The sequence below is a fragment of the Nematolebias whitei genome, chromosome 14, assembly GCF_014905685.2.
Source record: "Nematolebias whitei isolate Nwh7 chromosome 14, NemWhi1, whole genome shotgun sequence".
Classification (NCBI taxonomy): domain Eukaryota; kingdom Metazoa; phylum Chordata; class Actinopteri; order Cyprinodontiformes; family Rivulidae; genus Nematolebias; species Nematolebias whitei.
Window position 1 is genome coordinate 7333462 of NC_056511.1, and position 14693 is coordinate 7348154.

General features: G+C 38.4%; 1 protein-coding gene across 1 annotated transcript in view; it reads left to right on the forward strand.

Moving 5' to 3' along the window:
• gria4b (glutamate receptor, ionotropic, AMPA 4b) overlaps positions 1 to 14693 on the forward strand; it is a 218029-nt gene that overhangs the window by 137369 nt on the left and 65967 nt on the right. Inside the window, exons 6-7 of the mRNA XM_037688243.1 lie at positions 6860 to 6913; positions 8841 to 8999. Of these exons, the coding sequence (XP_037544171.1) occupies positions 6860 to 6913; positions 8841 to 8999 (213 nt within the window). The remainder of the gene's footprint in view (positions 1 to 6859; positions 6914 to 8840; positions 9000 to 14693) is intronic.

The following is a 14693-nucleotide window of genomic DNA, read 5'->3' on the forward strand; positions in this document are numbered from 1 at the left end:
ACAAGACCATGCTGCTAACAGGACCATGCTGCTAACAAGACCATGCTCCTGCAGATGTATTTGTTTTTCACTTTTGGTGCCTTGTTTTTGTATTTTTGTTGCATGCTTTGGTATTTCTTGTTGTTGTTTTGGCGAGTCGAGACAGTTCTCATCTTGAGCATTTCATTGTTGACCTTGTGTTGATTTGTTTATGACTAGAAACTAACAAACTAAAACCATGGGCCTAGTCTGAAACGTGTTTTCACTCTTGACTACAGGTACAGTGAATGGTGCAGCTGCAGCCACGTGATGAGTGAATATTCGGTTAATGCGGTTAGGCCAGTTGTGTGAAGGTCATAACTAAAAGATTTGATGAAAATGACGATAGGAGCTTCTTCAGAGAGATGTTTACCTCACGGTTATTAGGTGTTGGTTTGGCTCTGGTTGGAGCTAATTAGACGGTTTTGAACTTGAAAAACGTCTGTTTTGATCTCCAGTGGTGGTAGTTGGCATAAGCACACTCAGAATCTGAAGTGCACCTTCCTCCTCCTCCTGTTCATCCTCATCATTTCATCCTACCGTCTTTCCATCGGGAAAGACGTGTTACCGTCATTTTCAATTATTCAGGTTGTCTCCACGCTGACATCTGTCAGTTTACCCCTGTAGAAGTTTATAGCTTTTCCTCTTGGACAGAATATCTAAAGTGATGAACTCCATCACATTAAGGTCTTTTGATTTTAAATGATGCGCCGAGTCCTGCAGAGATGGTCAGGTTCTGCAGAAAACCTACACTGAAGCTTGCATAGCGGTTGTTTTGTGCATATTTTATATCAAGCCGTCCTGAAGCACAACGAGGATCTGAATACGTAATTGTGCCTCATTAGCAGCTTATTTGGAACAGCAGGGTCAGCACATCTGGTGGCTTTGAAGAAGTCAGATGTTATTTAGAATGTCAGAGTGTAAAGCCCGTGAATGAAAACCTGCACAGTTTACAGATAAGGGTGTAATTTGCTGAAAATTAATCAAGTCAAGAGTCTGCTTACTCAAACTGTTGTGAAAATTACCTAAATCTCATCGAAATGCTCCACGGAGCAGCAACAGATGTGCATGCCTCCACATTTAGTGAGCGCTAAAACAGAAAATATGTTTTTAGTCTCCACCAAATGTTTTCAGATTAGAGTTAAGACTTCAGTATGAAGTAAAAGACTAGTGCAGTAGTTTGTGTAAGGATTATGTTCATATTTTATAAAGGCAATTACAATAAAATGTTCATTTGTCAATCAATATTTTTAATATAAAGCTGATTAAGTCATGAATTGACTTCCTGTTGAATCCCACAGAATTAATTAATGAGAATATTTGTTGCCTGTTCTGGAGAAATGACCCAGAATGAGCTCAGGCTGCCGTACAACAAAAACCACGACGAGGCTGATTGTTGCCATAATTGAGATTTGCACTAAAACGAGTCTACAAAGACACACACAGATAATCTTCTTAATCTGCCTTTAAATGAAGTTAACAGGTATGTTTTCAAAAATAACCCCTTTAATTCTGACACTTGTTTCTTTTAAAGTTTACCCTTTTTTTCTGCTGTAGCACCTTCGTATAAAGTTTGGCGTCATTGTAAATCTTGGGGATTTCTCTTTTTAAATGTAGTGCTGGAATTACCAGACATCATTCCAGACCAGTAAATGGCGAGTTTTCAAACCAGCGCACTCTAAAACAAAATTAGCTTGTTGCTAAGTGATAAATCAGCAAGTTTCAATAAACTACAACTTCAAAACGAGTTGTAGTTTATTGAAAGCTTTTGAGACGGAAGATGTGAATATAATATCAACTACTGTATTTTCTGCAGTATAAGTCGGATCAGTCCAAAAATGTCTAATTAAGTGGAAAAAACATAAATAAGTCGCTTTTCTACATAACCTGGAAATGTGGGCCGGTGTTGTGCCAAAAATTGATTGGCTGCCAAAATGTTGACTGCGGGAGCGCGCACAGGAGGACGTTAACAAGAATTGAACAAGATGACCACCTAAAAGCAATTGTTTGTTTGCTCATCATTATAGCAAAAGTGCATCTCAGTCGAACTTTTCTTTAATAAACGCACTTTAATGGTCAAATCAGCTGCATTTCGCTGTGCCGCCCAGGAGAGATGCAGCTGATTTGACGTTTGCTCCAGGAGTTCCGGAGCGAGACGAAGGTGGCTTTTATGGCAAGTCATGTGTCTCATTAATAGCCACTTTTACCTATTAATGATACACTTGGCTTGCCATAATGCTTGAGCAGCTGCACGTGGTAATGTTTAATATTTTTCATGTCAGAATTAATGAAATCGTCAGATCTCAGCCAAAACTTGGGTTATAAATACGGAGGAAAAAACATATATTAGTCACTTCGCTGTGTAAGTATGTTTTAGTTTGGCCAAATGGAAAGTAAATTGAAACTGAATTAATTTGCTTTTAAACCGTATTTTGTTGTACTGATAATTCAGTTCGACTACTTTCATTTACAGTTCTATAATTCAGTTTTTTGAGTCACACATCCGGGTCCTTGAGAAATCCACGCAGTAATCCAACACAGATCGACAGATTTAGTTTCACGTCGGTGAAACTTGCGTTACAGAAACGTAGGCGTGGGGTTCAGACTCCAGGAGGCGGTGATGCAACAGAGTGGATTCAACCCTCAGTAAAACACCAAAGAAGAAAAAGAACTTCCTTCACGGCGTATTTAGAGCTGGAGCACACATGAGTTCATGCCAAGTTCATGTGCGTCACCGCTCCAGCTCTAAATACGCTATAAATTAATTTATCTTTCTTCTTCTTTGGTGTTTTACTGAGGATTGAATCCACTCTGTTGCATCACCGCCTCCTGGAGACTGAACCCCACGTCTACGTTTCTGTAACGGAAGTTTCACTGACGTGAAACTAAATCTGTCGATCTGCGTTCGATGACTCTGTGGCTTTCTCAAGGACCAGGATATGACACAAAAAACTGAATTTTAGAACTGAAAATGAAAGTAGTCGAACTGAATTAACAGTACAACCAAATTCAGTTTCAAATCGTTAAATTCAGTTTCAATTTAGTGACTTTAATTTTCAAACTAACAAATTTAATTTCAAATTACGCGAATACAGATTCAGTTTCCGACGGCACAAGTTTCTGCCCATACAATGTTTACTGTTTTCAGTTAATTAGAATTGTGTTGAAATCTATTTTTAAAGTTGATTTTTGGCAGAGTTGAGTTCAGGCCTTTGGCCCCAGGTGTGTTTTGGCCTCCAGAACTGAGGTGTTCTACTGTAACATCATGTCCTGCCTTTCAAAGAGCAATTTTATTTTATCAAACAGAAAATACTGTAAACACATGAACGCCACTAAAGCTTGGCCACAGTAAAACTAAGCACACGCTCCTTTAAGTTTCCGTTTCTTCCATTTCACCTGAATGTACAAAGTTAAAAACCTCTGACTAAACATGTTGGTAAATGAGGTGCAACCTCTGTGCTTCGGTGTTCGTCTGCTCTGCGAGGCTGCAGCGTTTCTAATCTGATTTCTGATGGAAGTGGTGGTGGTGAGTCACAGATGTGGGCCGAGCTTCCGGCTGCTCATCGACGTTGATCAGTGGCAGGAGAGGTTTAAAATCCCATCAGTGCCTGACAGAACAGGAAACACGTGTTTCCCTTCATATCATTTGGTTGCTAATTTCAGCAGAGACACCATTTTCTGTAACACCCCCCCCCAATAAATAAACTAAAACCACATGAATACAGATTTTCTTTTTGTAAAGTTTGGAAAATCCTGCTACAAAGTAAAACTGTGGAAAATTTCAGAATGTGATTGAAATAGAAGGAGTCAACCAAAACAAAGTGTTTAACTTGTTTATCAGCCAAACTAAATTCACTCAATGTGAGAAAGATCCATCAAACTATCTTCATCATCATCAACAACTTTATTTATAAAGCGCTTTAACACCAGCCACAGCTGAAACAAAGTGCTGAGCTTCAGTAATAAATAAGATAAAAGAAAGCATAACAATCAAGTGACAAAGCTAAACACACAATAATGAATTAAAAACTCAATTCAAACCAATAAAATGACGAGTTAACCAGATAAAATCGATTATCTATCTATTGGTATTATCTGTCTAATGAACTATTTTCAGTTTAGGTAGTTTATCACTAGAGGTTGACCGATGCGTGTTGATCTACAGCATCAACATGGACTTTCCATTTGGCCAAACTAAAACATAATCGTTTAACTTAAACGTATTTAAAAACACTTTGCTGGTTGTAGCAGCCGCTTCTGATCCCGTCACAGTTGAACTGTGAAAGATGCACACTGACTCAAGGGGCTCAAAAATAAAACTAAACTTTATTTTGAACAAAATAAAAACCTACGAGAAGCACAAACAGACCCAAGGAAAACCAGACGAGGCGTGAAACTCAACAGGCGAGTGAAATGAAGCTGAGGAACTGACAGGACTGGGGCTGATGGGAGAAGTGGCTGCAGCTGTGGGAGGCGTCGATGGGCGTGGCAGGCTGACTCAGGGCAAGTGACTGATGGCACAAAAGAACACACAAGAACAAAGCAAATGAAAACGCAACAAACGGAACCAAACACAAGCACGATGAACCACAGAAAACAAAACTCAACAAACCTAATAATAAAACATGAAAGACCATTAACAAAAGACTGTGTTTCCCCTAGATCAGTTCTCTTGGGGGGGCGCTCGTCGTATTTTGTTTTTGTCAATGGGGGGCGTCACATCTGTGTTGTCTGCCTGCTAGCTCTGTGCTATGTTGCTGCCGGTTTTTATCGATGGGCGGGGGGGGCGAGCGGAGCAGTACATGTGTATTGTGCCCTGCACTACATCGATACCGACAGTTGTCTGGGGGGGTTGTCAGTGGGCAGGGCGCTCGGTTCTGTTGACGAGGCGGGCTGCCCCGCTTGTGTAATGGAAGGGGAAACACTGAAAGACTCCGATCCTTCTTGGTAATTGGTTCACTTTGCACAAACATGGCTGATTATTTAAAAAGTGGCAAATATCGGCTGATTATATCAAATATTGACTGATTAAAACAAATAATGGCTGATTAAATCAAATATTGGCTGATTAAAACAAAATAACAGCTGATTAAATCAAATATTGGCTGATTAAATCAAACAACAACTGATTAAATCAGATATCGGCTGATTAAATCAAACAACGGCTGATTAAATCAGATATCGGCTGATTAAATCAAACAATGGCTGATTAAATCAGATATCGGCTGATTAAATCAAATATAGGCTGATTAAATCAAATATTGACTGATTAAAACAAATAATGGCTGACTAAATCAAATACTGGCTGATTAAAACAAAATAACAGCTGATTAAATCAAATATTGGCTGATTAAATCAAACAACAACTAATTAAATCAGATATTGGCTGATTAAATCAAACAACAACTGATTAAATCAGATATCGGCTGATTAAATCAAACAACGGCTGATTAAATCAGATATCGGCTGATTAAGTCAAATATGGGCTGATTAAATCAAATATTGGTGGATTAAATCAAATATCAGCTGATTAAATCAAATATCGGCTGATTAAAACAAATAGAGGCTGATTAAATCAAATATCGGCTGATTAAATCAAATATCAGCTGATTAAATCAAATATCGGCTGATTAAAACAAATAGAGGCTGATTAAATCAAATATCAGCTGATTAAATCAAACAACGGCTGATTAAATCAAATATCAGCTGATTAAAACAAATAGCGGCTGATTAAATCAAATATCGGCTGATTAAATCAAATATTGGCTGATAATGGCTGATTAAATCAAATAACATCTGACTAAATTAAATATTGGCTGATTAAATCAGATATTGGCTGATTAAATCAAATATTGGCTGGTAATGGCTGATTAAATCAAATAACATCTGATTAAATCAAATATCGGCTGATAATGTCTGATTAAATCAAATATTGGCTGATTAAATCAAATATTGGCTGATTAAATCAAATATTGGCTGATAATGGCTGATTAAATCAAATATTGGTTGATTAAATCTAATATTTGCTGATTAAATCAGATATTGGCTGATTAAATCAAATATTGGCTGATAATGGCTGATTAAATCAAATATTGGCTGATAATGGCTGATTAAATCAAATATTGGCTGATTAAATACAATGTTGGCTGATTAAATCAAATATCGGCTGATTAAATCAAATATCGGCTGATTAAATACAATGTTGGCTGATTAAATCAGATATTGGCTGATTAAATCAGATATTGGCTGATTAAATCAGATATTGGCTGATTAAATCAGATATTGGCTGATTAAATCAGATATTGGCTGATTAAATCAAATATTGGCTGATTAAATCAAATATCGGCTGATTAAATCAAATAACATCTGATTAAATCAGATATCGGCTGATTAAATCCGTCGTCTTCTACTGGACAAGAATCCATATTTAGTTTCAGAATATATTATATGTTTAATTTAGTACGAGAGCTGCCCATTGTATCAATAATTCATGGTTACTGGAGTTTATCATTATTTATATAATATCACTGTGTGCATGTTTTAATCATGTTTTATCTTTACTGTGCTAATCTGTCGACTACTTTCACACCAGCATCGTCTTTTAGATCCAGTTGTCGTCTGTTCTGTTCCGCTGTCTGAAAGTGTGATGTTTTTACTTCCTGGCTGAGATGACCGCGTCTTCATCGGTTTGGACGTTTGATCGTCTTTGCATTAAAGCCGATGGTCGTCCGTGTCAAACGCGCGTCCTCTCACCTGTCAGATGCATCATTTAATGCCATCAACAGGCGCTGCGCTGTAATCCACTCAGATTAACGTCCAGCTCTGCTTTGCCTGTTCACAGATCGTCAGCGTTGGGAAACACGTGAAAGGATATCATTACATCATGGCGAACCTGGTGAGAGAAACGACTTTTCTTTGTTTTTCCTCTTTTTTAAACCTAAAGCACTTTTCACCTCCTGCCTGTAACTTCGTGCACTTGTTGGAACAGTTTGTGGATCTGAATTAAAAACTGTCACCTGAATATAATGTTTCAAACAATAATGTTAAAATGAAAACCAGTGTAGACAATAAAAAGCTAAATTAATGCTTAGAATAAGAAATCTTGACAAAATCTGCAATTTGCAACTATCTTTTCTCCAATCAATGTGCCCTGAAGAACCTATTTAAACATTTTAAAGGTAATTTGAGCTGATACTTAGTTTTTTTTTGTTTGTTTTTTAACCCATAATTTCTGGTGTCTTTAATGTCTTAAATAGTATTTTCAGTTTTTTGTATCTTTGCTTGTAATATATATTTTTTTGCATTTCAAGATGCATGACTTGGTTTTTAGTTGCTTGGAAGATTTAAATCAGTGTGAATGTTCTTTGTTCATCTACCTCCACTTTGCTTGTCTTAAAATTGAATTTCAAGCATAACTAGAGAAACTGCATTTCCTGCAAAAATGCAGTGTGAATGCTTATTGCAGAAAAAACTTGCTGAAAAATAGCTGAAATTATCTAAAAACATGCTGAAGTGTAGCTGAAATTAAGAACAAGCCGAATGTAGCAGAAGAAAGCAGAAAGAACACACATTTGCCTAAATAGGTTTAAATATGCAGAAATTAGCACAGAAATTAGGAAATTAGATTTTAAAAAAGTTGAAATTCTCAAAAATAGCTGAATAGTAGCTAAAAATGCAGAAAGAAGCCTAAACTACCAGAAGGAAGTGGAAAGAGCTGAAATGAGCTAAAAAATGTGGAATTAGCTGAAAATGCTAAAATTAGCATAAAACAGCAAAATAGTACCTGAAACTAGCAGACAAAATCTGAAAGTAGCATAACAAGCTGAAATTAGCATAAAGAAATGAATTAGGCAGAAAATAGCTGAAATTACCATGAAAAACTTGAATTTATGTGAAAACAACTAAAATTAGCTAAAAAGGTAGCTGAAAAGGTAGAACAAGCTTAAATTAGCATAAGAAAGCAGAAAGAACACGTTTGCCCATTTAGGCTGAAAGAAGCAGAAATGAGCACAAAAAATGGAAATTATCTGAAAAAAAGCTGAAATGAGCAAAAACAGTTGAGATAGCTAAAAAAAAAAAGGCAGAAAGAAGCTTAAATTACCAGACGGAACTGGAGAGTGCACATTTTTGCTGAATTAGGCCGAAAAAAGTTGAAATGACTGCAAAAAATGAGGAAATAGCTGAAAAGCTAAAATTAGCATAAAACAGCTAAATAATAGCTGAAACTAGCAGAAATGAGCTGAAAGGAGCATAGCAAGCTGGAATTTGGAGAAAGAAGTTAGATGAGGCAAAAAAAAAAGTTGTAGTTAGCAGAAAGATCCTGAACGGAGCACAAAACAGCTGAAAAAACAGCTGAAAGTAGCTGAACTTAGCTGAAAAAGTTTAAATTTGCATAAGGACGCTGAAAGAAGATGAACCAGAACAAAATGTGAAAGCAGCAGTAAAAGGTTGTAAACAGATCTAAAGATATGAAGGATGTAAAATTAGCTCAATTTATTTTCTATGATAAATAAAAATGTTAGAAAAGGCTAAATATTTCAAAAAGCTAAAGCTGCACCAAAAGTCACAACAGGATTGTCCTGAAAGAGCTGAACGTTTTGATATATGATTTGTTGAAATAGCTTTAAAACTGCGGGACGAGAAAATGGATCACAACAGTGTGGATGCTTCATAAACTTTCACACAACGAATATTTAAAAAAATTGTGACCAAAAGGGTGTTCCAATTAGAAACATGAAACAAATACCAAACACAACTGTCTCTGGCTTCTTTATCCTTCCTGTCTGAGTTCACCCATCACCTTTTTTTCCTCGTCCTTCAAGGGTTTTAAGGACATCAACCTGGAGCGGTTCATGCACGGTGGCGCCAACGTGACCGGCTTCCAACTGGTCGACTTCAGCAACCCCATGGTCATCAAGCTGATGCAGCGCTGGAATAAACTGGATCAGAGGGAATACCCAGGCTCAGACGCCCCACCCAAGGTACGGCGAGTCCAAACCAGACCAAATCTGACCAGTGGTGCGGCGCAGCGTTCATCTTTTTACGGTTCTGTGATGAGTTTAAAAGCTGAAATCCAGCTTGTGGTGAAACCGGAGGCGAGCCGAGCGACTGCAAAACTGATCCTGTTTGACTTGAAATTAGGAAAAGCTCTTTGCTCCGAGGCCAAGCTGCTGATCTGTTGTGGGGTTTTCACTCACCTTCAAACTCTTGGGCTTATATTTTAGCCTGAAGTCAAAGTAACAGAAAACAATCGGCAGCTGGAGGATCAGAAATGTCTCCAAAACAAAAGGATTTAAAGAGCGTGCAGAAATTTTTAGCTGATGATAAACATTTACAAGCAAACTTATTTTGCTCCAAATTGTAAAAATTAAGTGTTAGAGTTTAGAAAAGGAAATGCTGTCACCAGATTTTTAATTCAGTTTATTTATATAGCGCCAAATCACAACAAAGTTGTCTCAGGGCACTTTACAGGAACATTCACATACATAAAAGCCAACTATAATAGTAATAATAATTATTATAGATAATATGAACATTTTGGATGTTTGCCAACATAAATGATGTCTGAAGTTCAAGAAAAATACATTTGGCTGATCCAAAAATATCGTTTCACATTTTAAAGAAACGTCTTGTACATGGATGCCTGTACTTAAGACTTAATTGACAATTATAGAGCTATCGAAAGTTATAGCGTCCATTTGAATCGTCTCAAAAAAGTGCATCCACTTTATTTTAACAGTTCCCATCATTAAAACTAATTGACCAACAGAGTAGTTTTATTTGCTGTACACTGAAAACAAATGGATTTGACCATAAAAGATGAATATCTTACAAGTGATTAACATTTCAGCTTTTGTTTTTAAGTATTTACGTCATAATTCTTGAAAAAGCGTTAAGTTTATAACAAGTGATGTAGAAACGGCCTGTTTTGAAATTGGTAAAATTATTTATTCATGTGGCTTTTGGGGTTTTTGCTACTAATCCAAAAGTCTGAAGAAAAATATGTTTTTTATTCTGCTAAAGTAAAAATTAATGCAGAAATGCACCCAGAAACAAACAAGAACTGGATTTGATGTTGGCAGACTGGATGCAGTTAATCTTAGCCAGGATTTTGATAGTAAATATTGGGTTTTATTTACCTTTTTCCTAAATTTACCTGTTTCTAAATTTTTGCATTGAAAACAAATAAAATCTGAAATGCTGTTTTTTTTGTTTGTTTCATTATTATCTTTTTGTAATTATAAGAGAGAATATTTTTACTTTTTAGAGGGAACTATATTGTCATGACTTTACTTACACATCCATCCATCCATCCATCCACCCACCCACCCATCCATCCACCCATCCATACATCCACCCATCCATCCATCCATACATCCATCCACCCACCCATCCATCCACCCATCCATACATCCATCCATCTTCCACTTGTTCAGGAGTCAGACATCTCTTTCCACAGTCACTTCTTCCAACTCTTGTGGGAGGACTCCAAGGCGTTCCCAGGCCACCCGAGAGACATAGTCTCTCCAGCGTGTCCTGGGTCTTCCCTGGGGTCTCCTCCCAGTCGGATATGCCCGAAGCACCTCCCTAGGGAGGGGCCCAGGGAGCATCCTTACTAAATGCCTGAACCACCTCAACTGGCTCCTCTCGATGTGGAGGAGCAGCGGTTCTACTCAGTCTCTCCTGGATAACTGAACTTTTCACCCTATTTTTAAGGGAGGGTCCAGGTACCCTGCAGAGGAAACTCATTTCAACCACCTGTATCCACGATCTCATTCTTTCGGTCACTTCCCAGAGCTCATGACCATAGGTGAGGGTAGGAACGTAGAACTACCGGTAAACAGAGAGCTTTACCTTACAGCTCAACTCCCTCTTCACCACAACGGACCGGCACAGAGTCCACAATACTGCAGGCGCTGCACCAATCCATCTGTCAATCTCACGCTCCATTCTTCCCTCACTCGTGAACAAAACCCCAAGATACTTGAACTCCTCTACTTGAGGCAGAACCTCACCCTCAAAATGAAGAGAGCAGTCCACCCTTTCCCGACTGAGGACCACGGCCTCAGATTTGGAGGTGCTGATTTTCATCCCAGCTGCTTCTCACTCGGCTGCAAACCACTCCAGTGAGAGCTGAAGATCATGGCACAATGACGCCAACGGGACCACATCATCTGCAAAGAGCAGAGATGGAATCCTGAGGCCACCAAACCGGAATCCCTCCGCCCCCTGGCTGCACCGAGAAATTCTGTCCATAAAATTTATAAACAGAATCGGTGATGACGGGCAGCCCTGGCAGAGTCCAACTCCAACCCTGAAGGGGTCCGACTTACTACCGGCAATGCAAACCAAGCTCTTGCACTGCTTGTATAGGGACCGACCAGCCTGTAACAGCAGGCCTCCAATCCCATACTCACGGAGCACCCCCCCACAGTGTACCTTACTTACACAGAGTTCAAATAAAACAGTAGGATCAGACTTTGGGAATCGCAAGGAGACTCTGGGAGACACAAGGAAACCGGACAGGTTGTAGGAGCACATGCTGCTCAACAGAAGGAGTTGAACCCGAAGGACTAAAAAAGATTGAGGCCGATGAGAGGAGTGGCTGCAGCTGTGACTGGTTGAGATGGACGCACGAGGACTGAACAAACGAGAACACAAATAACACAAGAATGACTAAACACGGAAAATACAACATAACAAATAAAGGACTAAACCTAATAATAAACTGAAAGCATTACCTAAAACAAGGAAAAGACACAGATCCCGACATCTACAGAAAAAAAGAAAAAGGTCATGAGGAATGAGATTCAGGAGCCTGAAGGGATAAGGAAAAGGCATCAGCGTCAACGTCTGTCTCATCCGCTGCCGTTGTACGCAGCGATGTGGCAGACTGACCCACTTTACGTTCTGTCAGCCGCACAGAGCGTAAATGGCACTGGGGCAAGAAGGCATCACGCCACGGTGGGTTGCAAACCTCCCTCGAGCAAATCCGTGTCCAGCAAAGATTTCTTTTTTGAAAAGCAGCGAGTCCGACAGATTGCATGTATGTGTCTGATGGATTGGAGTGCTTCAAATTAAAAGTTTACATCACGGACTGATACCATATGACTGTGTGTGAGTGTGTAACGGTGTGTGTGTTTACCCTCCCTACATGTCTTGATAAATTGCTTTCTCTCCTGGAAATCCACTCAGCCTAAATTACTCTGCTCCCCACTAAGTCCTCCACAGTCAACCTGACTCGCTGTTAATATATTAGCACTACGGTGAGTTAGGCCTTCCTCTGGCGTGTGTACTCACTTTGGACAGGGATGTTTAATGTTTAAAAGTTCCACTTATCGGCAGATAGTGAGTCAACGAGACGCTTCTCTGCGACAGCGCCATGACGAGGATTATCTCAAGATATTAGAGTTCATTTACACGACTCATTCTCGATTTTAGTCTTTTTTTTATATAATAAAAAGTATTAAATTATGAGAACATCTTAAAATGTAACTACTTGGTTCATTTTGGCCGAAGACCATGAGAGATCAAAGTGTGTTGTGATTAAATTAGCAATACACCAAACAATCAGCTGGTCACTGGAATTTAAGGATTTTTGGTTTAACTGACAACTGATTAGAAACTTAAACTCCAGGTTTTTTTTTTTATTTAGTTCATGAAAACCCCATTGCCCAAACTACTTCTTCCTTTTCTTTCGGCTTTTCCTTCTTCAGGGGTCGCCACAGTGAGTCCTCCTCCATCTCACCATCTGCATCCTCTGTCCTCACTCCAACTACCTCCATGTCCTCACTAACTGCATCCATACATCTCTTTGTCTTTTTCCTGGCAGCTGCATTTCTAACGTCCTTCTACCAATATACCCACTGTCCGTCCTCTGGACATGTCCAAACCATCTCAGTCTGGTCTCTCTAACTTTATCTCCCAGTCCTTCAGCCTGTGCTGCACCTCTGATGATCTCATTCCTAATCTTATCCGTCCTTGTCACCCCTAAGGAGAACCTCAACATCTTCATTTCTGCCACTTCCAGTTCTTTCTCCTGTCTTTTTGTCCATGCCACTGTCTCCACACCATACAACATAGCTAGTCTCTACTCGTTTGTAAAACTTTCCCTTGACATTTTCCATGGTGTAACTCCACAAATGTTCAGGACAGAAAATGTCCTCAGACTGTGGCTCCATGTTGGATTTTATTTTTATTAAAATTACTTCCACCAAAGAAACCTCCAGTGGTTCTGGTGGTGTTCACTCTATCATAAAATAGTTTGGATCAGCTGGTAGTCATCAACAGGTACGTCCTTCTCGTTGATAGCTGCAGTTTCATGTTCTTGCATGTTCTTTAATTGGACTGTTTGTACCGTATTTTTCAAACTATAAGGCACACTTAAAAGCTTGTATTTTTTTTTCAAAAATCAACAGTGAGCCTTATGTATTAATTCTGGTTGTGCTTACTGACCTCAAACCAATTTTATGTGGTACACGGTGCTCAAAAATATGTCAGAATGTTTTAGTTTTGCTTAATGCGCCGTATAATCCAAAAAATACGGTAGATTTACTCTGTGGGCATCATTATCAGCCACGCTGACCTTTCACTCTAACACAATCGTGTCTATACTTAATAAACATGTGGATTCAGGATTGTTGTGTGAGGAATTTTTATTTTCAATTTTAATTACTCTTGACAATTTACTGACTGACCTATTATCGCAGGTAGACTTATTACTTAAAGCTGGAAGCCTTGTTTGCAACTAATAAGAGAGGCAAAGATACGAGGGAGCTAAAATAATATTTCGGGTCCTGTCAGTGATTCTAACCCCTATCTTGATTGTGCATGTGAAGGAAATATTTTTATTTATTGATTTGCTTCCTGGTACATTGCAATATTTATGTATTGCATAAAATTATGTTCCTGTACACTTCATAATTCCTTATTTGACTTTGTGTCATTGTGAAAATAAACATTATGCCAATTGTGATAATGGTCGTTCTGTGTGTAGGTTTTAGAAATCTACATAGGTTGGAGAAATCTATGTACATTGGATAAATCTATGTAGGTTGGATAAATCTATGTAGGTTGGATAAATCTATCTAGGTTGGATAAATCTATGTAGGTTGGATAAATCTGTGTAAGTTGGATAAATCTGTGTAAATTGGAGAAATCTATCTAGGTTTGAGAAATCTATGTAGGTTGGATAAATCTATGTAGGGTGGATTAATCTATGTAGGTTGGATAAATCGGTGTAAGTTGGATAAATCAGTGTAAGTTGGATAAATCGGTGTAAGTTGGATAAATCAGTGTAAGTTGGATAAATCTATGTAGGTTGGAGAAATCAATGTAGGTTGGAGAAATCGGTGTAAGTTGGATAAATCTGTGTAAGTTGGAGAAATCTATCTAGGTTGGAGAAATCTATGTAGGTTGAATAAATCTATGTAGGGTGGATAAATCTATGTAGGTTGGATAAATCTGTGTAAGTTGGAGAAATCTATCTAGGTTTGAGAAATCTGTGTAGGGTGGATAAATCTGTGTAAATTGGATAAATCTGTGTAAATTGGAGAAATATATCTAGGTTGGATAAATCTATGTAGGTTGGATAAATCTATGTAGGGTGGATAAATCTATGTAGGGTGAATAAATCTATGTAGGTTGGATAAATCTATGTAGGTTGGATAAATCTG